At 41.2% G+C, this 21,997-nt stretch overlaps 1 protein-coding gene across 1 annotated transcript; it reads right to left on the bottom strand.

Moving 5' to 3' along the window:
* Nucleotides 1-347: 347 nt before the first annotated feature.
* On the bottom strand, nt 348-20,832 carry KRT23 (keratin 23). The gene is made up of 8 exons (XM_019506630.1): nt 20,339-20,832; nt 15,294-15,376; nt 12,327-12,483; nt 6,828-6,989; nt 6,595-6,720; nt 5,255-5,475; nt 3,312-3,343; nt 348-2,334 (listed from the first exon to the last, which is right to left on the bottom strand). Exons 1-8 carry the CDS (start codon nt 20,618-20,620, stop codon nt 2,231-2,233), a joined length of 1,167 nt encoding a protein of 388 aa, XP_019362175.1. The 5' UTR covers nt 20,621-20,832; the 3' UTR covers nt 348-2,230.
* Nucleotides 20,833-21,997: the final 1,165 nt, after the last annotated feature.

Genomic DNA, 21,997 nt, shown 5'->3' with positions numbered 1-21,997 from the left:
TTGATGGCAGAGCTAGACTCACTTCGTGAGCAGAATTTAAAGCAGCCCACTGCATTGGAGAAGTTAAAAGATAACTGAAAGTAATGCAAAAAACATGTTTAGAATCAGTCCAGTGTTTTCTTGTCCAGATATTGTTTGTACCATTGTACCAGGTCTGGCTGGTTGGGTCTGCTGAGCTCTAAGAAAGGACAGGTTGAATTAGCCTAGGGTCACCAATCCAGTATTACCGGTTTTACTCCATTTAGACAAAGCATTAGGTAATTCATTCAAGGACTTCAAAATCTTTGTGCAACCAGGGTGGGGGTCACCAACTGGTTCTGACATGCCAGTAAGAACCAGTTGTGTCATAGGGCTGGAATTTGTTTGTTTTAGAAGTGCGTTTTTCATGAGTTGCTGAAGTTTTCACCTTCTGTTAAACCCTGTTTCAGTGCAAGACAAGTGACAAAATATATATGCAAGCCCATTTGAAGTGAGAACCAGCTGGTACAAATGACTTACAATGTCTGTCCTGTTGACATGAAACTGACCAAAAGAAAATGTTTTTGTCTGATATAGATGTTTACTGAGTGTGTCACCCATAAAAACCTATTATGCTCTGTGTTGTCTTGCTTCCTTTAATCCATTTTCCTGTCGTCCCAGCTTGAATAGCCACTCCTGTTGATTCTGTTTCCCTGATTCTACGCTTATCATTGCACTTCATTGCCACTTGTTCCGTTACTGCTGAGATGACCTCTTATGACTATGGTAATATGCTGATGTGCTGTGTGGGGAGATATTAGCTACAGTGACTGTGAGTTTGTTTTCCAGGCATACCAAAGCTTTCCTTGACTTCAGTGACAATTAAGATAGGTCATCAGACCCTTTTTCTCATTATTACTAGAGTAGGTCAGGACTTTTTTTCTTGAAAAAAATGTTGATTATAATAAACATTGTTTTAATCAAACACCCCTTTTTAAACATTTTTTACGTTTTTTTGAAAACACAAAACGAAACTGAAAGTACTCAATTTTTGGCATCTGAAACTCCTAAGGTGTTCAGTGTTCATCTATTTTAATGAACCCTTGCCTTACCTCCAATAGTCAAAGAAATCAAACATGTCCCATAAAAAATTGTTTTGACCAAAATTCTTTTGCATGAAAAAATGTTTAAACTGAAAAAAACCAACCATATTATTTGTCCCTGCCCCCGCACCAAATCTGATCCTCACAGGATACATGCTCTGGCTCCTCAGTACTTATTGCATCTTTCTGTCTGTCTCTTTATCTCTGTTATTCAACACCAACAATGGGAGATATGAGAATCTGTTTCAAGGTACCTGTCAAGTGATGGTTAATTGGATCACAGAGAAAATTTGGGAATGGGAAGGTGAAGAAAATCACTGGACAATTTACAATCTATAATAATAATAATAATAATAGCAAGTGATGAAAGGAACATTTTAAGAGGCAGGTGCCTGTTGCAGAAGCTTGGAGAAGAAAATAAGCATTTCCACAATGGGCATTTTATCCAATACAATTTAAAACAATGCTAAAAGCAATGTTGTTTAAAACCCTGAGATTAAAAAAGCTATGCACAGGAAATACCAGGTGGGCCTTTTTTAGGTAATAAGCACCTATAGCACTTTGTGACCTTGTCACTACTTTTTGGGTATTTTTTATGCTGATCCAGGTTCAAGAAACTTAAGATCTTCATGCCTCTTGAGTCTGTCAGTGATTCTAAATACAAAAAGGCTTCTGAATGGTTTTTCTACACCCCCCTAACTACTAATAAAAGTAATTGGAACAAGTTTATCTTAGAGACATTGTGTTTACAATAAGAAGAAATACAAAGTACCCAAATTTGGCACAAAATTTGGGAAATTATTAACTTTAAATTATCGTTAGTTTACAAAGAAATAAGTGAATTGAAGATGGAGATGAGCAGATTCATGGCACTAGTGAGACATGTATGATACATACATTAGCTACATGGCTTGATCATTTTCATTGAATGGCTTGTCCTTCATGTCTTAATGGTTAGAAGAATTTTTCTTCAAACTAATAACAGCAATAATGACACCTAGCTTTTACAAAGATCTTACTGAGATCCTCAATAGATCTCAAAGCACTTAACAAAGGAGGTCAGACTCATCCCCATTTTACAGGTGGAGAAACTGAGATATAAAACAGTGATAGAACTTGTCCCATGTCACACATCTGGTTTTGGCAGAGCCAGCAAGTAATATGTTGCTTTATTCCAGCTGGTGGATCTCATTTATGGTGGTGGACACCACATGTCCATCCACACTGTCTTGCACAATTGTCTTCAGCCTGTGGTCAGTCGATGCCGTATGTTCTGAATGGAAATAAGAAATGTATCAGTTTATGGGCCATATCCCCAAGTGGTATTACATGCCACATTTTCCTTGAAGTCAATAGCTAATTTTGCTATTAATTATACTATTGCTGGAAAGTTACTTTGGGGTTAGGCTAAGTCAGGGCTAATGAATATATACGGCTAATTCTGAGCAAGAATAAATCCAGTTTTAAAGTGGATTTAGCAAATCCATAATTGTGATAAGACACTGAATGCCTCTAGTCTTACTCCTGAATAAAACTATCCGCACTAAGACAACAAGGGCAAACTTTCCCAAATGTTTCTTTTGAGTCAAAGGGAAGCTATCTTCTAGCTCAGTGATTCTCAACCAGGGTGCTGTGGCATCCTGGGATGCCTTGAGATCCATTCAGAGGTGCTGTAGGGTGCACTGTTAAGTGTGCACAATTCACAAGATAAACCCAGACATTTCAAACAGAAATTCACAGTGTTAAAACCATTCTGACCTGCCGTGTCCTTTCTGGGTTCTGTATAACAGGAAAATAGCTTTGTTATTTTTCTGTAGTCAAAAAATGAGTGAAAACTAAGAACCGGCATTTTCCAAGGGCTGCCTTGAATTTAAGAGGTGCTTTGAGTCTAAAAAGGTTGAGAATCACTGTTCAAGCTGATTTTGTGGAGTTGACACTGCTGTTCATGGATCTTGAGGGTCTTAGTTTAGCTTTTGGTAGTACGTTTCACTGATTGGGGAAGTCTGTTCCAAAAATAGGTTGTAATCTGTTGACAGACGGGTACATGCTGCATGAAATTAATTCTTGAGCAAGGGCTACACGTCACTTTGTTCATGGCAAAATATGGCTTAAGTGGGGACTTAAGTGGTTCATTAACCTTACATAGGCCCCCACATACGAATACATTTAATTTAAGGTAATTGTGACAGGAATTTCCAAGAGCATTGAAACAGTCACTATAAAAAAGAAAATACAGTATGGAGTTTTTACCTTTAGCACTTGATTCAAAGTTCCTTGTTATCCTGTGAAGAAAAGCAGAAAAGAATGGATATGTTTTGGTACGTTAATGTAACCACTGTGCCAGTATGTAAAGGACAAAAACCATTTTTTTACTATGAAGGGGTTCACTCTTCACTACTCTTGAGTCTAGTTACTCTTTCTTTGAATTCTTCCTCTGCCCAAATAGCCCTGTCTTGTTCACATTATGGTTACTTATGAGAAATGTTATATTTTATTTTGAGCTTTCTATATGGGTAGAGTTAGGACCCTTCAGAGTGCTGCTAGGAAGTTTGATATTTGTCCCATCTCCCTATGATTTTCCTCTATTAGTATCACAAAGAACTTTCCCTCGTCTGGTTTATTAATTCCCAGGTTTCATTGTATTGATAACAGATTCTGTATTTCCTGGTAGCAGAAAGGACTGGGAGGCCCAGAGGTTTCTAAATGCTGAGATCCATATGCATCAGAAATGGATAAAGTACACAGTCCATTAGTAAGGGGCAAAACTTCATGGTGAGATTCATGTTTATCCAAAACCTATCTAAACTGTCCTCCAAGCTTTTTGCTTTTTTTTTTTTGATCTATAAACTGGGATGAAAAGATCTAAAGGACTAAATCCTATTTCCTCTTATGCTCCTAAATGGTGCGCACAGCTGCAGAACTGATTTTTGTTTGTATGACTACACAAAGTATGCAGTTCACCTCTTCTTGAGTAAGCCCAGGTGTGCCTGCTAGCTAAATATGCCCAGTTGGGATGGGCTTTGGTTGAGCAGCAGCATGGTGAAATACTATTGTTCATATATGTCTATAAGGCCAGGTAAGTCCTGAAGTTTTAGCCACAAAAGAACCATCTTAGGTGAAGAAACCCTCTTACCTTTTAGCTTAATGGACTAGTGACTAGGGCAATTGCCCAGAGAGCAAGAGACGCAGATTTTAGATTCCATCCACCCAGAAGTTTGAAGCTGCATCTTCTGCTTGCTAGCAAATTGCTTTAACCACTAGGCCATGGTCTAGGTATTTCTGAAAGCCTTCTCTGCCCCTGCTCTTGAAGCTAGGCCAAAGGAAGAGCCCAAAACAGAAGGCTTGTGCCTCAATGAGATGAATGCTGCCCTGGCAGGAGAGGACCTACGTTCTATCCTAGGCTCCTGTCTCCAATGGGGCAAGAACTTCCCCTGTGATATTTATCTAAGAAATACGAAACGCAGCAAGTAGAGGATTAAGTTCAAGAAGCAGACTGGAGGGGGAGCAAGGCAATGTCTGTTATAGCAACCTTCTGGAAAGCAGGATAGATGTTCCAGCTCTGTCTGGGTGAGGGTGCACTAGAATGTAGGTGTCCTACTTCCTAGGCAACTGCCCTAACCACTAGCATATTTGGAAAAAGGTGGGAGGGCCCTTCTGCCTTCTCCGTTTTACTTCCAGCAGGTATGCAGGTACGGCAAATCTATTTGCCAACAGTGTGTAATCGCAAACTGTATGGAAGTGCCAGAAACTACAATTGCATGCTGTGTATGTGTATTTAGGTACATAAAGCAAACTAATATTTAGTCCAAATAACTATGCATTTTAGTGAAATTTCCAGCTTGTCTGGAGTGAGTCTCCATGCCCAAGCCCCTTTATCAATTAGTATCTCATATGCTTTTAATTATGGTCTGTACACATAAAAAGACAGATTCTTATTATGAGTTTTAGTAGTGTTGGAGTGATGTTGCAACTGTGATGGTCCAAGAATTAGGCAAGAGGCAAGGATTTTTGTTGGATCAAATACATGGTAAAGCATTCTTGTTTAGCTTTATCCCAAACATGCAGTTGAGCCAATAAAAGATATCACCAGCAAAAATCCTTGCCTCTTCCACAATTTCACACTTGAGTAAATACAAATACAAAAATCACATGAACATGACGACTCTGCTCAGATCAGCCTGACTTTGCCTTACTCATCAGTCCTTCCCTCCAACAGCAGCTGGTAAGTGGAAATCTCTTTCTCCAGGCGGGTTTTGATCCCAAGAAGAACCTTGTACTTGTTGCTTTGGCACCTGACATCATGACGGAGCTCACTCAGTTCTTCCTCACATTTAGAGATGAACTCTTGTATATTCTGCAGCCTAGAGGCATAGTGAGCTCGGGTCTCAGACAAGGTATCTTCCAGGGCATGTTTCTGAAAGAGCAGATAAAACCATTCTTGTTATTTCTGAGGTGGCCGTAATGTGTCAGGTGCTGCACAAAAATGCCTAAAGACATGGTCTGTAACCAGAAGAACTTGCAAGCATAATGGGAATTTTTACACATGCTAGGACATGGGTGCTTTTTAATCAGTGAGCTGCACTAATGGGTGAGCCGCACATCACATGTATCAGCATCCCTGGGCATTCCCGTGCTGAAAAAATGGTGGTAGGGTGCTTTGAACTAAAGCTCATCAAACGTGTTTTATTTCAAAGTGCTCTGCCACCATTTTTTCAGCGGGGAGATGCACAGTGACACTGATACATGTGACACAGAAGGTTGCCGGAGCGTGTCAATTTTCACGCTCCAGCAGACTCCGCACACATGTAGGATCCCAGGGTTCCAGTCTGTCAAACCCTTAGTCACACTCATGACTATCTTTGTGAATTCAGGATAGGTCACACAAGTAAAATGTTTCATGTACATAATTGTTTGTAGAAATGGAGCATAAATCAACCTATCCCTATTCCCCTTGCTAAAGCCTCGTTTCTTCTTACTGGGTCTTCCTTTAATGAAACATAGGAATGAACTTGTGATGATATCCAGAATTATAACTAATCCTCACAAGAATTATTATTTATGGTAATGTAGTAATAGCATGTTTCTGGCCTGATTCACCACTCTGCTCATCCAGTTTTACAACAGGGCAACTCCTTTGTTTTCAAATGGAATTATGCTAGCATGAAACTGCTTTGAAATGGTCATTGATCATGCCTTTCTCAGGTATTAATCATAATCAACTTAAAACTCCTCCTCACAAAGACTGAGTAAACATAAATACAGTCCAAGTCATATCTTAGAAATGCTTTTTCTTTCTGGGTATAGTGTTAATAGGGTCTTTAAAGGCCACATTATTTCTTGTTATTAACCTCTGCAAAGGAAATCCAGAACACACATTGCACTTTGAAATATACGTCATGCACTTATGGTCCTATAACTTCATGGAAGTCAAAGATGCAAGGGTGTAAATGAGAACAAAATTTAGCCCAAGTCACAGGTTCCTGAAGAAGTTATTGAATACAAATGACCTGCCATTGCTTTCTTTGGCTGGTACCTTGCTTAACTGTGCCTGCAGCTCAATCTCCAGTGTCTGGAAAATGCGCTTCAGGTCCTTGATCTCTTTGTCATTGTTCTGTATTTGTTCTGGGCTGGTGGTCACTGCCAGGGATGCTGCTGAAGTCTATGGAGCAAAAGCAAGTGAAAAGTTTACTGATACTGATATACCCTTTATAAAAATAGACTGTCTGTTAAAATTATCAGAAGGAAGTTTGTGTAGCTCTCTGTTACCTGCTCTTTGTACCAGACATCAAGGCCTTGGCGGTTCTTTTCAATAATGGCTTCATAATCCTCTCTTATCCCTGCTAGAATCTTGGCCAAATCTTCTGGTGGTGTTGCTTTCACCTTCACATTAACGGTGACATCCTTGGTTGAACGTTGTTTGTGCATATCCTACTCGGATTAGCAGAGGATAAGAAATAATTATTTGTGATGTATTTATGAAAAGGGGGAGAAAAAATTCTCATTACCATCTTATCCCATCCATTCCCATCCTCATTGGTCATGTCTACGTGAGACACTTACTGTGCATTAGCCTGATAACACAGCGCAGTAGCGTGTCACAGCAAAAAACTTGCTAATAGCCAACTGCACCACGTTATTAGGCTAATGACCAGTAAGCATTACTAAACAACTGTGTGCCAGCACTACTGTGCAGTAATTTTAGATACTGCACATTTAGTTAGTACTTTATTAAAGAAATACTAAACTAAATGTGCAGTGTCTAAGGTGCATTAATGAATGTGTAGACGTGCCCAGTAAGTAGCACTATTTTTTTTTTCATTCTAATGAGTTAATCATTATACTCGCACCTATGCTGCTTGGACCTGACAATCTTAAAAGACTCCTTCTTGCAATTTCATTCAAGGGACAAGTAAAATCACTTTATAGCACACTTTACATTTCATGCAGAAAGACTCTTACCAGCCTATACATTGTGCACACTAAAATTGTTGGTACAGGCCTGTATGTTAACTCCATCCCTGTGTTCAGCCAGGCAGGTGCACTGCCTGCAGTAATTATTTATTTATAATTATAGAGTAACAAACATCTAGACTGACGTGTTTACTAATCTGATTGTTCATTTTAAATTTCAGACCCACCACTATGAAACACCATTATAGCATACAACTTCATAAGGAACCAGCTACAGCGAGCACACAGAAGAACCTAGACAATTATGGAAGTTCTCAAATAATTAGGGAATTCAGATTGGGTAGAAAGGAGACTACTTTTAGTCTAGCTGAAATATTCCCTAGGTGGGGCATTTGCTTCCTGAAAAATGAGTAGGATTCTTATATGTATATGGTACAACAAATATTTAATCTGCAAAACATGTGACAAAACACTAAGATGTTCATGAGAAAGAGGTTGATGGCCTTTATTGAAAAGGAATCTTGTGTTTTTTAACAGTGTGAATGCCAAACCCAATCAGGTCTTCTTCATTTTCTTCAGACCCATGCCATTTAAGTCATTAAGCTAGTGATTCTCAGCCAGAATGTTAGGGCAACGAGGGGCACTGCAGGGTCCTCTGAATGGTGCCCCAAGGTTTGAGGAGATAAGCCAGGGGTGAGGAGATAAGCAAATAAGTGCAGGCTCTGGCTTTTCCTTACCTGGCTGTACCCCCGATCCCACTGCCCAGCCCCTCTGCAAGAAGGTAAGCACTGTAATAAATAAGTTAGTTTTTGGAATGGGATGCTGCTCAATTCATAAAAGGTATGGAGGGTGCCTTGTGTCTAAAGGGTGCCTTGAGTCTAAGGAGGGCTACCTTGAAACTGAAAAGGCTGGGAACCACTAGATTAAAAGGCTTATAAGTTAATAGGGCTACAATAAGAATTAACATATCTATTCATCTAAAATCTGAAACAGCTAGAGTTCAAAATCTCCTACAAAAGTTCAGCAACATTTTGATTAGTTGATTTAAAATGTTTCCATGAATTTTTGAGCTGAAGGGTGTTTGCTCAAGCCAGAAAGGAAAAACGCCGTGTAATAGCATGACATGGCCAAACCAATGGTCCGCTTCTGTTCCTTCTCCTGCTGTAGGAATAAGCCAGAGAATTCAACCAAAAACTGATGATGGAGCCTGTTTTTGAAAGATTTCTAGGAGCATGACACAAGAACAAGCACTGGAACTTTCAATGTTTATCTGAAGGAACTTCATATTGGGCAGGATCATTTAAGTCCAGTTGTAATTTCATGTAGTTTCATGTAGATAGATGTTAGTACTTATGAAATGATAAGTTTAGGCGAGGTTGCTAAAAAAGTTCTATGTAATTGCTAGAGGAACAATTAGATTAAAATATATAACTACTGTGTAAACAAGATGATTATAGAACAAGTCAAGCAGGTGTGACAACATTCCTTCCAGTGTAGCACACACTGATACCACTTCAAAAGCACCCAGAAAAAGCAGCACTCCAGGACATGACACTACAGCCTCCAAAATGCAGACTGATTGGACACCGTCAAGTCGTTTTAGTGTGTCCAGCTTCCTAGACTTGTTATACCTTAGTTATTCATTACTAGGTATGCAAGGAAACCAGCTAAGGGAAGTCTCACTTGTCTAGTCTTTGACTTTCTATTCTACTTAATAGTACACTATAATCACAAAGTAAGATACTTAGGGAAGAATCCTATTTATTTTTATTGATATACACATATATACCTAAATGGTGTATATGCAGCCACAGACGTGCAGTTTGTGGCACTTACATATAGTTTGCAATTCAGCTCTGCATGTTCAAGCCTATGTGGGGCCCCTAATCATGTTCAGTTACTGTTTTCTGGCTGGGAAGCTGCTTGGTAAAATAGGATTGCCACGTATGTGTGTGAGGCTGAGTAAATCCTAAACTTTTAGTTACAGAAAAGTCATAACTTGCTGGTCTTAGATGCCAGAGGACTATGGGAGAACAGTGACATTCCTGTCTTTTACCCCAATAGCCTAGTGCCCAGGCCTTGGTCTAAGTTGTCCCCTAAACCTTGCATTTAATATTGATTGGATAAACAGCCCAACCTCATTAGGAGGAGGGGGGCCCAGGTTGGAAGGCAGGCCCCCTTTCTTTCTAAAGTGTGATAACCTCATTGAAAAGCATGCCCTCTGGCTTGCTCCCTTCCTCCTGACTCCACATATGCACTTCTTTGGGCTCCACAGTGAGCCCATTTCAAAGGGAAAGCTGGAGAGAGATCAGGATAATGCCAATTGGGATAATGGATTGGTGGTTAGACCATTTTTCAGGGAAGCAGGATATACAGGGCCAGGGGACCAGCTTTAAAAGGAGAACCAGAGTAGAGCTTGGAGAATGCTTCACCTGTGGCATGGTGGTTAAATTGCTGTAGTGGAAACTCAAGGAGACAGAATTCAAACCACCTCTGGACAGGGAGCCCCAAGTCCCAGGTTCTATGGGAACCCTGATTCCCTGGACAGGGAGTTCTGATTCCCTAGCTGCCTGGTGATGGGGGCTAAAACACAGAAGCGTCCTCCGCATGAATCTAACAACTGCTAGTCACAAGTTTTGAGTGGCGGATACCACCATGTATCAACAAGGACTGCATGCATGTGTCTGGGTATGAACATGGCCAGTGCATGGACTATTGCACATGTAGTCATCTATGTGCACAGGTCTCTGCATCTAAGAATAAAATTCATACCTGTCTGTAAACCAAAAAATAGCCACTTGCATGACCAGGAATGAAAAGAATTCCACTATGGGTGGATCCAGGAGGGCAGTAAGGTGTGTGGCCACACATTCTTTGGCTATGTGACACTTTCACAGTGAGCTCTCTGAGCTTACCCGCTTATTGGCATGGGTTCCTGCTACAGTCACAGCTTTGGTGTGACTCTGAAGCCCAGGGGGTGCTTTTTCCCCCTTCCTTTTACACCCCCCCCCGCTGAATTCAACAGCAAGGGAAAGTAGGAGGACAAGCAGTGGTGTTACTCACCTCCTGGGCTCCAGAGCCAAGACAAAGTGATGGATCCAGCAGAAGCCCACAACAACAAGCTGTGCTCACTGTGCATGCATTGCACAACCATAAAAGAGTGCAACTGTACTCCCCTTAGTGCCCTGGATCCACCCCTGAGCTCTACTCATGGGCTAGGGACAGAAGTTACACATAAACCAGTATAAGTGATCAGAAACCAGCTAAAATCTATAACACAACAGAAGTTCAGTGCACATAAACCACTTTCAAAATGACAGAAACCAGTTTAAGATAAACCTGGGTGGATGTAGTATCAGACTTAACTGATTAGGTTAAATCAGTTTACTGAACTTCTATCCCAGATTACTTCCCAGATTCAAGTTGACTTACAACCCCCGCAGCATCCCAGGATGCTTTGCACCTCCCCAGCAAATCCCTTCTTGCAGGGTGGGCAAGCTAGGCTTGGCCCAAGCTGCCTGCTCCTGGCAACCAGGGAGGCATGCTTTAGCACCCCCCACTTCCGTCCTAATACATTGCAGACATGTGGCTGTATTGCCAGAACAAATCTGAATGTCTGTTCACTTGCTTATCAGTTCAATCTATGCAGTTTAAACTAACCCATGAAGACTGTATCCATTCAGCCTCAGGCTTTTTGAATGCCTGTACTTAGCCATGGTGTTTAAGTACTTCAGTGGGTAATGACTGAGAGTTTCTGAATGAAGAAGACATGATCAAGTACTGGCATAGCAGTGTGGGGACAATAGCACACAGCACTAGAACAATGTGAGAATTAAGAATGGTCAGTTTTAATTCCAAAGGGTTCTGATCTCACTAATTGCATTTAGATCTTTGGAAAAATGCCTTGTTTCATCTTGCAGAGGTTCATGAAATAATTTATTTTAATTTTGACTTCTCCAGAGTTCATCATCCCCGAGTCCCTTAACTAATATTCGTTTTGAGTTTTGGGTGCAGAAAACCCAACAATCTCAAAGTAATCCTCAACTGCAGGGTATAAGGGTTAATATGAGATTGAAATTAACAATAGTGATAATTTCATACCTTAGGAAACACTATGGGCATTTGTACATGTACTGGGGAGGGGCTCTTTAATTAGAGAGCTGAACTAATTAAAGCACCTGGAGTGTCTCGTGTATCAGCATCCCCATGCTGACAAATGGCAGCAAGGGTGCTTTAACTAAAGTTCATCAGATGAGCTTTAGTTAAAGCACCCCTGCTGACATTTTTCAGCATGGGGATGCTGATTGAGATGCTGGAGTCTGGCACGGTAATTACCATGCTTCAGCAGACTTGGTTGAGTTTGCTCCAATGTGCTGTAATTACAATGTGCCTGAGCGGTGTTGCTGGTCATGTCTAGACACCCTATATTATCTGGATAATTTCTTCATGTTATTCTTATCTATTGTGTTGATTATAAGAACTAAGGGAGCAGCTAAAGATAATGCTTATAGGTTACTGGTTTTATCTGCAGCTACTGTACTTCTGCAGTCAGTATATGTATAATTATTTTTTAGAACATTTCAGTAAAATAGGGAAGTATTACTATTTTATTTTACAAATGAGGTAATAGTGAACTTTTCTTAGGCCAAAATTGAGTGGATGTCTTACTTGAAATTAGAGTTAGAGAACTCCAATCTATTAGATTATGTGTAAATGCAAATTTTTGGGTATGATCTAGCTCTCTTTGAACATTATGAACCCAGAATTATATACCCCACGTATAAGCCAATTTTTACCACCTATCAGCAAAAGAACTGTATTACAGGATGTGTTAAGGGCTAGAACACTTCCTACCGCCTCATGGTCTTTCTTCCTGAGTATGTGCTCTTCCCTCAAACCTTCAATTTCCATTTCCAGGTCTGTTGTCACAATGGTCAGGTTGTCAAGTTCCTTACGCAAGTTTTCAACGTCAAATTGCACTCCTTGCCTTTGGTATTTTTCTGCTTCATACCTTTATCAGGAAAGAGGAAGCAAAACATGCTTGTTGAAACCAGGTCAGGTGCTGAGATCTCTACAAATAGCATCAAAGAGAAGCAGAGGCAATGAAATCTTTTGTGAGAGAAGGTGTGGAATTTGGAAAAACTATATACTCTTTCTAAAACATATACTTTCTATTTTTCAGAAATTCTGAACAATTAACTCTGTTGTACTATTATTTAATTCTTTTTCCTCACCACACCACACTTTTTGATGCTAAGGGAAAATAAACCAAAGTGGGGTTTTCTTTCATTTCTTTGTTCACATACTAGCATTCATCATGTTTGCACAGCACTAACAAGACATTTTTCAAAGGGTGTGTCTACATGTGCTGATTTAAGATGCATTAGCCATTTTTTAAGGCACATTAAGCACACAGGTCTACACATGTGCACCCTTAATGAGCCTTAAAAATGACAATTTTTAGCTATTTGTGCCTAAATTTGATACCTGTAAAAGCACATATCAAATTTAAGCATGAATAGCTAAAATGCCTTAACGCACATATGGACACTCTAAGGCACATCAATGCTGTGTAAGTCAAGTGACTTAGGGCTAACTTTCGTCCCAAGTTGGTCTGCACACCGCATTAATGTGCCTTAGCACATACACGTGTACACACATACCTAAAATGCCTTAATGCACATTAGGCAAATACACATTAAGTTTAGGCACGTGTAAAAGTACATGTAGACACATCCATAAATTCTAAAACTTTACACAATCCTTTTCATATAACATGCAGAATATAATGCCTTCTGCAGTCTGTTCAAAAGTAATCACCATGTATTCTAGAAGAAAGGACCAAGGGAAAGATTGTGCTCCAAAGCTAGCTAATTATGCTCCTTTTAAAACAACTCCTGAAATTTACTGTATTTAGGAAACTAGACTCAAAGAAAATACCTCACAAAAGACCTTCAAGTTTTGCCTTCAGTCTGGAAGAGTCTGTGTTCCCCTGCTTTCTCCCCAGTCTCAGATACGATATAACAAACCTTCTGTACCATCTGAATTCGCTACTGAAACTTCTACAACTAATTCCTCAGCTGCATGTCAGAATGTGATAATCACACCATAATCTCATCACGGACAACTTTCCTTTCCATGGAAGCATTTTCCACTGTTCCAGTTTTTGGGAAGCCACTGAATGGTATATCTAGTTAACTACTAATGAAGGGAAAGGAAATGAAAGGAATGGAAAAGAAGTGCAGAGAAAGTACAGGGGGTACAGTATCAATCTATAATGGGGAGGGGGGTTGAGTCTTAAAAGAAAAGAGTAATTTTCTTATTTATTGCCTAAGGATGGTAAGGCCACTTTAATGACTGATGATCTTTTGCAGAAAGGAGGGAATTATTCAGTTTTGTTTAGAATCCAGCTTACAATATTGTAAAACCCCATCCTGTACATATTTTTGTTTGGCAATTTTCAATCCCAGCTAGACAAGTGGTGTTCAACATTTTGCTTCAGAAGGCTAGATGAGTAGTGCCTGGTCTGTCTATGGGCTGAATCTGGGTTGGTGGTCCTGATCCTGTCCCTGGGGCAGATGTGGCAGGCACCATCTGCCTCTACGGAAGAGGGCACCCTGACTCCAACCCAACCCCATGGGTGGGCAGGGAGGGTGGCCCAGCCCCACAGAGGGGGAGAAAGGGGTATGGCCCAGCTCCAACCCAGCCCTGTGGGAGGAAAGGTGTGTGGCTTGGCCCAGTACACATGTGGGGGGAGGAGACATTGCCCAGCCCTGCAGAGGGAAGGAGGCATGACCCAGCCCTGGAGTGGAAGGAGAGGTAGGAGGGCAGGAGATAATGGCCTAGCTCCAACTGGCCCAACAGGAGGGCAGGGGGAATGGAGTGTGGCCTGGCCCCACAGGGGAATTGGGTTACAGCCCAGCTCTGATGATTGTGAAGGGCTTGGGGTTTGGGAATTTGGCAGGTGGGAAGGTGGCCATATTAATGGCTACTGCTCCCCTGCTGCCAAATGTCCTGAACCTTGGAGAGCCCCACAAGCCAGGTGCCAGATCTCTGTGGGTCACTTTTGGCCCATGGGCCAGAGGTTCAGCATCTCTAAGCTAAACCATTCAGGTTTCTTGTTCAGATAAAACTCTCAATACAATGTGTTGCGGGATGAAACTGTACCCTAGAGCAGAGGTTCTCAAACTGTAGTCCACGGACCACCACTGGTTCGCGAGCTCCATTTAGGTGGTCCACAGAAAGGTTGTGGACCAACCAAGAATATCTGTACTTGGCTCTGCACTTGATTTATTTTTTCTGATGATGGAGATTAAGTGGTCCTCCGAGACCCTCAGCAATTTTCAAGTGGTCCGCAAAAAAAAAAAAAAGCTTGAGAACCACTGCCCTAGAGGTTCAGCAGGCACCAGTCAATCTTGCAACACAACTGTGGGAAACAGGAGAGATTACTGAGGGAAAGGGGCAGCTATTTGTCAGGAAGAATAATCTGACAGCCATGGGAGACAGAATGACAGAGGATGGGGTGCAAGACAGTATTAATTTATACTTAGTGTTGAGTCTGTAAATGCCTTTTGTGATAAAAACTAAGTGGCTGCAGTAAACTCTGCTCTTCACACCCTGACCTACGTATTGTAAAAAGGGTGACTTAAGATTGTTCAATGATCATTCATGATTTTACTATTTATTTATTATCTTACTCTCTTTTATTTTGATGTATATTGTAGATTGATTTTTATTGATCAGATGTTACCCAAGCATTTCAGTAGAAACAAATCTTATACAAATTGTTACCGTTCCTTACAAACAAAAGAAAGAACTTACTTGAGTCTGAATTCTTCAGATGCTAGTTTAGCATTATCAATCTGCAGAAGAACACTGGCATTGTTGACTTTGCCATCCTGAATCTGTAAAATACATCTAGAGTCAACCATATCCATAGCCAAATCAAGGATGCTCAGCATTTCCATATTGGGGATGTCTGAAGTTCTGGAGTTCCTGTTGTCTGCAGGAATACGTTTAGGGTAAAATTTCTGGCCATCTATACATGTGCTTGGGTGTGGGGGGAGGCATTTTAATTAGAGTGGTTCCTGGAGAGCCGCTCTAATTAAAATGCCACAGCATCATATGTATCAAGCCCCTGTGCATTTAAAAATGGCCATGGCATGCTTTAACTAAAACTCATTTGACAAGCTTTAGTTAAAGCACTCCCGTGGCCATTTTTGAACCCTCAGGGGCTTATACATATGATGCTGCAGTGATGCTACAGTATTCATGTGGAGCAGACTAGATTGAGTCAGCTTCTCCACGTTCTAATTACAACGTGTTGGAGCACATGCATAGGCACCCTTCAAGTCCTCTAATTTATGTGCTTAGGAGCCTAAGTGACAAAATGATACTTAGGAACCTAAGTCATTTAGGAGCTTTTAAAATTGTTTATCCATTATTCTCAACATTTTTTTTTCTTCATATCATTTTTCTGGCCACAGAGTAAGTATAATCATTTTAACCATTTTTGACAATGAACATGAATAATATTACACAGGTTTCATATATTGGTCTAGGATGACAGTTACTATTTTTTCTCTAAATTGAAAAAATATTGTACTTATTAGAGGATCTGACTTGACAGCCCCGGAGAAGACTTTTCTTAGCTCTCTTTTCAGCAAGGAAATTAAACTGTGTCTAAGTGAATACATTTGAAGTTGATAGAACTAATAATGGGCTTGAAGTTTGGCATGTGCTTACATGGCTGATGAATCCAAGCCATAGCCCAGAAGGTCTCAATAGCCTGGGAAGTGGATGCTTGTCAATGGATCTCACTCTTGACCTGAAAGGAAGGTCTTCTGGGAATTAAACAGGTATTCAGTCTTCACTATCCATTCAGTGCTTCATCTCCCACTATACTGAATGTGCCACCAGGGAGTAACAAATTCTTGACAATCCCATTAGTGTTTTTGTGATGTGGAAAACTGCCCTAGGAGGAACAGGACTAAAAGCATCAGCTTATTTCAAGCAGATGCAGGGAAAACCAACAAGTGATGGCTTTCAGTTCTGACTAGTGTGAGGTAGGCTTGAGCCACAAGTCTGAATTTGAAACCCCCACAATCTAGTTTCCTAAAAACTAATATAGTGAGCCCTTTTCCAATTATGAAAGAAAAAGAAAAACATGGACATTTCTACTTCAGCCGTCACTAAATATTTTTATAGGAAAACAAGGTGAAGCATGTCAGTATAAGAAGGCAAAATTGAGTGAACTCCCAGTGGCTTTTCAAATAACACCTTTTGCACCTAAATGAATCTTAAAGGAACCAGGAAATTTGAACCATGACAAAATTATCCTGAAGTGTCAAAAGTTGACTTTTAATTTGAGAAAACTGAGCATCTGATATGCTGAGCAGGCAGTGCACATGGGCAGTTTCACCCTACCTCAGGTCTTGTCATAAGACATGAAAAAGACCAGCTGAAAAATACAATAGCACTTGGCTGCCTGGAATGTGTTAACTTGTCAGGAAACAAGAAAAAGAACAGCAATTGAAACCCTTTTTGAGAATTATAGACTATGAGTATACTGCATCCCTAGCCAAGCACAAAAATTATAGCTTATATAGGTCCTAAGTCCCATTCTTGAGCTCTCCTGAGACAGAGTGACTGAAAAGCTGTGCTGTGCTCTGTACTCAGGGCCCCTCTAAAAGGTCTGTTTTGCATAATTGCTAAGTGTAGGTGTATGAGTAGAGCAGGAGCAAGTTGGCAGGGCTTCTGTCTTGGCAGCAGCCCCAGGCTTAGCAGAGGGGCGGTATAAATCTGGCCATCATTTACACTGTGGAAGTTCATCAATGAGAACAACTCAGACAGCACCATTCATGCTCTGAGTTCCATACCATTTCATAGTATGGAAAATCAATAACAAGGATAGATGACTCCTGCCATGAAAGGACAAAGAAAAGGGCTTAATTTGGGATCCAGTATATGTATTAACTGAGTCTTTGTTTGTACAGGGTGCTGAAGACTGCCAACTGGAATGCCACTTTAAATGTGGACATCTGGCAGCTTAGACCTGCACCCAACTGTTCGGGATGCTTTACAGAGACTGTGAAAGAGCCACAGCTGGTTAACAAGTTTCCATCACTGATCTAAATGACAGGTTAAATCCAGGTTGGTTAATTAGGTGTCCAAACGGGGTGTAGGTGGATTTCAGCTACCTGAGTCACAAAAAAGTGATCCATAATCCACCAGCATCTGCTGTAGGTAGCCAACCCCTGCTCTAAATGCCTTTAGGCAGTGCCCTCTAGATTTCTCTCAATGAATCATATTATTTGTGGCACTGAAGGTAGAGACAGCAAAGCACTAAGTAAGTTGGTGCAGAGCTCACATCATGCCTACCAAGTGTACTCATTCATATTCAAATTCTTCCTAAAATCAGCTTCGTAGACAGCCTCACAAACAGTGCCCACCAGGGCTTTAGCGAGCCAGTGTCTCCGGGGCTTTAGCAAGCCAGTTTGGCTCATGAGCTCTGTCTTTCTAAATGATTTATAAATCAGTTTTTATATTTACAGTGTTACATTTATTTGTATCTTAATGGGGAATAAAAGTACACTGACCAGAAAATAAATTAAATGACCTCACTGCAACACCAGATGCAATATTGAAATTATGGAATGGGAACAGAATGTATGGTCATAATCCAGACTTCCTCTCAGATCAGTCATGGAGTTTACCAAGGTAGCAACCAAGGGCTCATCAGGACTCAAAAATTATTAGGAAAAATTGTTTAAATTAGGGTTTCCAAACCAAATAAAATAGTCACCAGTTTTGGAATAAGGGTAGGCAGAGCCATTGGTCTGGGAGCTCTTAGTCTCAGAAATCCAAGTGTCAGCCTGTATTATAAGGAGGTATCTTCATTATAAAGACCACAATAGCAGTAAAATCCTCAACAGTGAGCTGTTTTCAGGCAAGAGGTAGTCTACTCTCATCATAGGCACCAACTTTTATTTTTGCCAGGGCAGGGCCTAAGATGATGGGCATGCAGAAAGTTTTACACATTTCAGGTGACAGCACTCTTCTTGAGGGGGGCCAGGGCCTTTGGGCCGCCACATACTCAGCACCTCTGACTCTCATAAGTGTTTTCTGCCTATGGATGCTTGATGATAAATACAGTCCAACTCCCACTGCAGACTTTATCCTGATTAATCCAGTGTTTTAGGTCCTTTGATCTTTCTGACTTCCATTCTTTGCCCAGGAAGATTCTGCCTTTGCTGGATTCTGTGGGTCTGGAATCCACGGAAGATGAGAAAATCTGATTAGTTGTAGGCCAGGTATTGATCTCTGGATCAGATGTTTCTTTTTTTTAAATGAAATCAGTTCTGAAACAATAAGCCAAAAGACTGATGGTCTTTTCCTATCCCCAGCACAGGCATAGACAGTGACAATTCCAGCTTCCCTGATGTATTGCCTATGGCCAGTATGCCTCATCCTGTGCCTGGAGGAAATACCTTTAGCAGGGAGAAAGGTGTTTGCATTCAGCCCCTGGCCTCCCTACTGTATTTCAACAATGGCTGATTAATGTCAGTTAGCAGGTGTCTCTGAATAAGACTTCTCAAGGTCATGAGAAATTCTAACATCCCCATTTCAAACAAAAAATGGCATTCATAAGTTGAAAACAGCATTGTTGTGTAGTTTTGTTTCTTGTCTTATATGGCAGTGTTAAATTACTCTGATTAGTCACAGATGATTGCTGAGTTAAATGGGTTTTATTATGCAGACAGATTAATATTATGTTTAAATTTGTAGCCACGTGAGTTTGTGAGTTTAGCAGGCTTATTGCTGAGTGCTGATAGGATCTAATGGTGCTAGCCAGAAATCTTCCTTTAATTACAGTGAAAGCAGCATCCCAAAGTGAATTTGTCCATGCAATTTTCTTAATTAGAATGGAGCATTCTTTCTTCTTTTTCACGTCTATGTGTTCTTACAAAACCATCTACCATGGAGGTCACAATAAATGAAACGCAAAGTCACCTGTGTGACCTCTGGTTCCACTAACTCCATGACAAACCTATTGTGAGCTCCTTTCTGGTTTTTTTGGTCATTTGCTGGAGCACTGGGTAAACTTGACCAAAACCTATAACCTTTATCGGTGCTACAACAAATGTTGAAGTGACCTCATTTTGTCATGTGCTTTCAAGAACAACATCATTACTTGCCTACAAATATGTTTGGAATAGCCAGAGCCTGCTGCAAGGACATTGTAAGTAGTAGGTAAAACTGTTGTAGATAATGGTGTGCACAGAGCATCTACTGACTGATTCATATTTATAACTTATCTGTACATAATTCATTGGATTTCTTTGGTTTAGCATAGCAAATATGGATTATTTGGAAGCTATATAACATCTCTGTCTGTTACAGGACATTCACAAATGACTTCTGCTGGGGGGTTTTTATACTCTTTCTGTTTTTCTATTTTTCTCATTAGTTCAACTTCCCTTCCTCCCATAATACTTGGCTACATTCTACTCCCTTTGAAAGAACACACTTCTATATTTTGCCAGCCTTTCAATTTGTCTTTGTATTGCTTACCACAGTGTGCAAAGAAGTCAAATTATGCAAAACATGGCAGATCAGTGCACAACTTTCCTCCAAAAAAAAGGAACATCTCTATATGCATTTTCATCTCTAGATGCCATAGGTCTTTCCAACATTCACTTCTGTTCTTTCCCTTCGCCTATCTCCTACTTTTCTCCTTGAGTACACAAGACAGCTCTCATTAATATCTGTAGCATTTATAATATTTAATCTCCATTTCTGTAAAGACAGCTGTCAAACTGAAGGAGGAATGCAGAATGATGCAGCTATATACAGCTCTCACTTACCCGTCCTTGCATGTCAGCGATGCTTTGCTCAAACTGATTGAAGTCATACCGCTTCCCATGAGATCTTTTCTTGTGCCATTCTACGATGCAGCTTTCAAGCTGAGCATTGGCTGCTTCTAGAGAACGTACTTTGTCCAGATAGGCAGCCAAACGGTCATTCAGGTTCTGCATCATCTGCTTCTCATTCCCACCCAGGAAAATGCTATCTCCATGGCTCACACCAGTACTTCCCCAAGATGCCCCTACTCCAGGGGGTCGGGTAGAGTAGAGGGAGGCATGCATGCTGCTGGCCCCAGCACCTGTACTTGAAGGTCTATAGAAACTTCCTATATGGGCCAAGTTACACCTTGCAGTACTCCTGGGGGATCCAGAAGAGAACTGGAAGGGACCTTGACTGGAGCTCACGCTGACATCTGTTAGGGATCTAATGCAACGTTTGACTGACTAGCACTCACTGAGCAGCTTCTTATCTTTCTCTAAGCAGTTTTATGCCTTACCCTGTGGGAGTTCCCTTAGATGAATGACTATAGCAACAAGATTGTGTCATCTTGAAACATGTGCTTCCTCTTGGTCAATTCTGAAGCATTTATGAGCCTGCACAGACTGTTGTTATTATTTGGAACCACAACTGCATACCAGGTTCCTTTTCTTTTTCTTTTTTTGGCTTTCTTTTTTTCATACAGTAACAGTGAGGTGTGGCTATAGGTGGTAGGTGTGAAGCAAGATCTGCGTCAATCTTTTCTGTAACCTCTCAGTAAATATTTTGTTATTTATTTGTTTTAAGTCTGAAGTAGGAAGTTTCTCCCCCACCCAGTTTCTCCTGCTCTGGTGGCTGGGAGGGGGCTGGTGTGCCAAAGCTGTGTACACAGCAAAGGGAGCGAGGCTGCCTGCTTTGCAGGTGGGTGGTGTGTACAGCCAGAAGGCGGGCAAGGGGGGGGGGTGATGTGCACATGATGGGGGGGAGTGGGGGAGACAGGCTGCTTCTGCTGTGGGGGAGGGGAGAGATTTCCCCACGTGGTCAGGAGAGGAGAGGGGTGCTGCTTACATGGTGGGGGGGATTCAGTGGGGGTGCTGCTCACATGGTGCTGGTAGCCAGGTGGGATTGGGGTGGGGGGACAGGCAGCCATGCTGTATGTGCAGTGGGGCAAGGGCTGGCCAGCCTGCATGCGGGGGAATACTGGGTGGGGGTGCCTGTCTGCCCTTACGGTATTCAGCCCCCAGGTCTGTGACCCCTGAGCTATGCAGCTTCTGCATCTGTGACCCTCATGGCATGTGGTCCCTGACTGCCCAGAAGTTGGACAGCCCTGAGTTAAACAAGCACTTGTGTAGGATAGTTTGCATAGGGATGATCCTTCCTTGAGGAGGTTAGACTAAACGACCTCATGAGGTCACTTCCAGGCCCACATTTCTATGATTCTGTGTTTTTAAATGGAAGTACCAGAAACAGGCCAAATTTTTACTCAACTGTGGTCTTACTGTAGCATGTAGTGATGGGAGAACGTAGAAAGTTTATTGTTTGAGTTTTTATGAGCACTCCAACAATTGAAGCATTTTTATCTGGGCCAGCCAAGTCTGCAAATTTGCTTGAGAATCATGTGAGAATGGGCTTTCTTTAGAGACTCCAGTTACATCTTGAATGGGAAATACTTCTAGATGGGA

The sequence above is a fragment of the Gavialis gangeticus genome, unplaced genomic scaffold, assembly GCF_001723915.1.
Source record: "Gavialis gangeticus isolate Ggan-Ray unplaced genomic scaffold, GavGan_comp1, whole genome shotgun sequence".
NCBI lineage: Eukaryota > Metazoa > Chordata > Crocodylia > Gavialidae > Gavialis > Gavialis gangeticus.
Note: the sequence above shows the minus strand (reverse complement) of the source record. Positions and strands in the feature narration are given on the sequence as shown.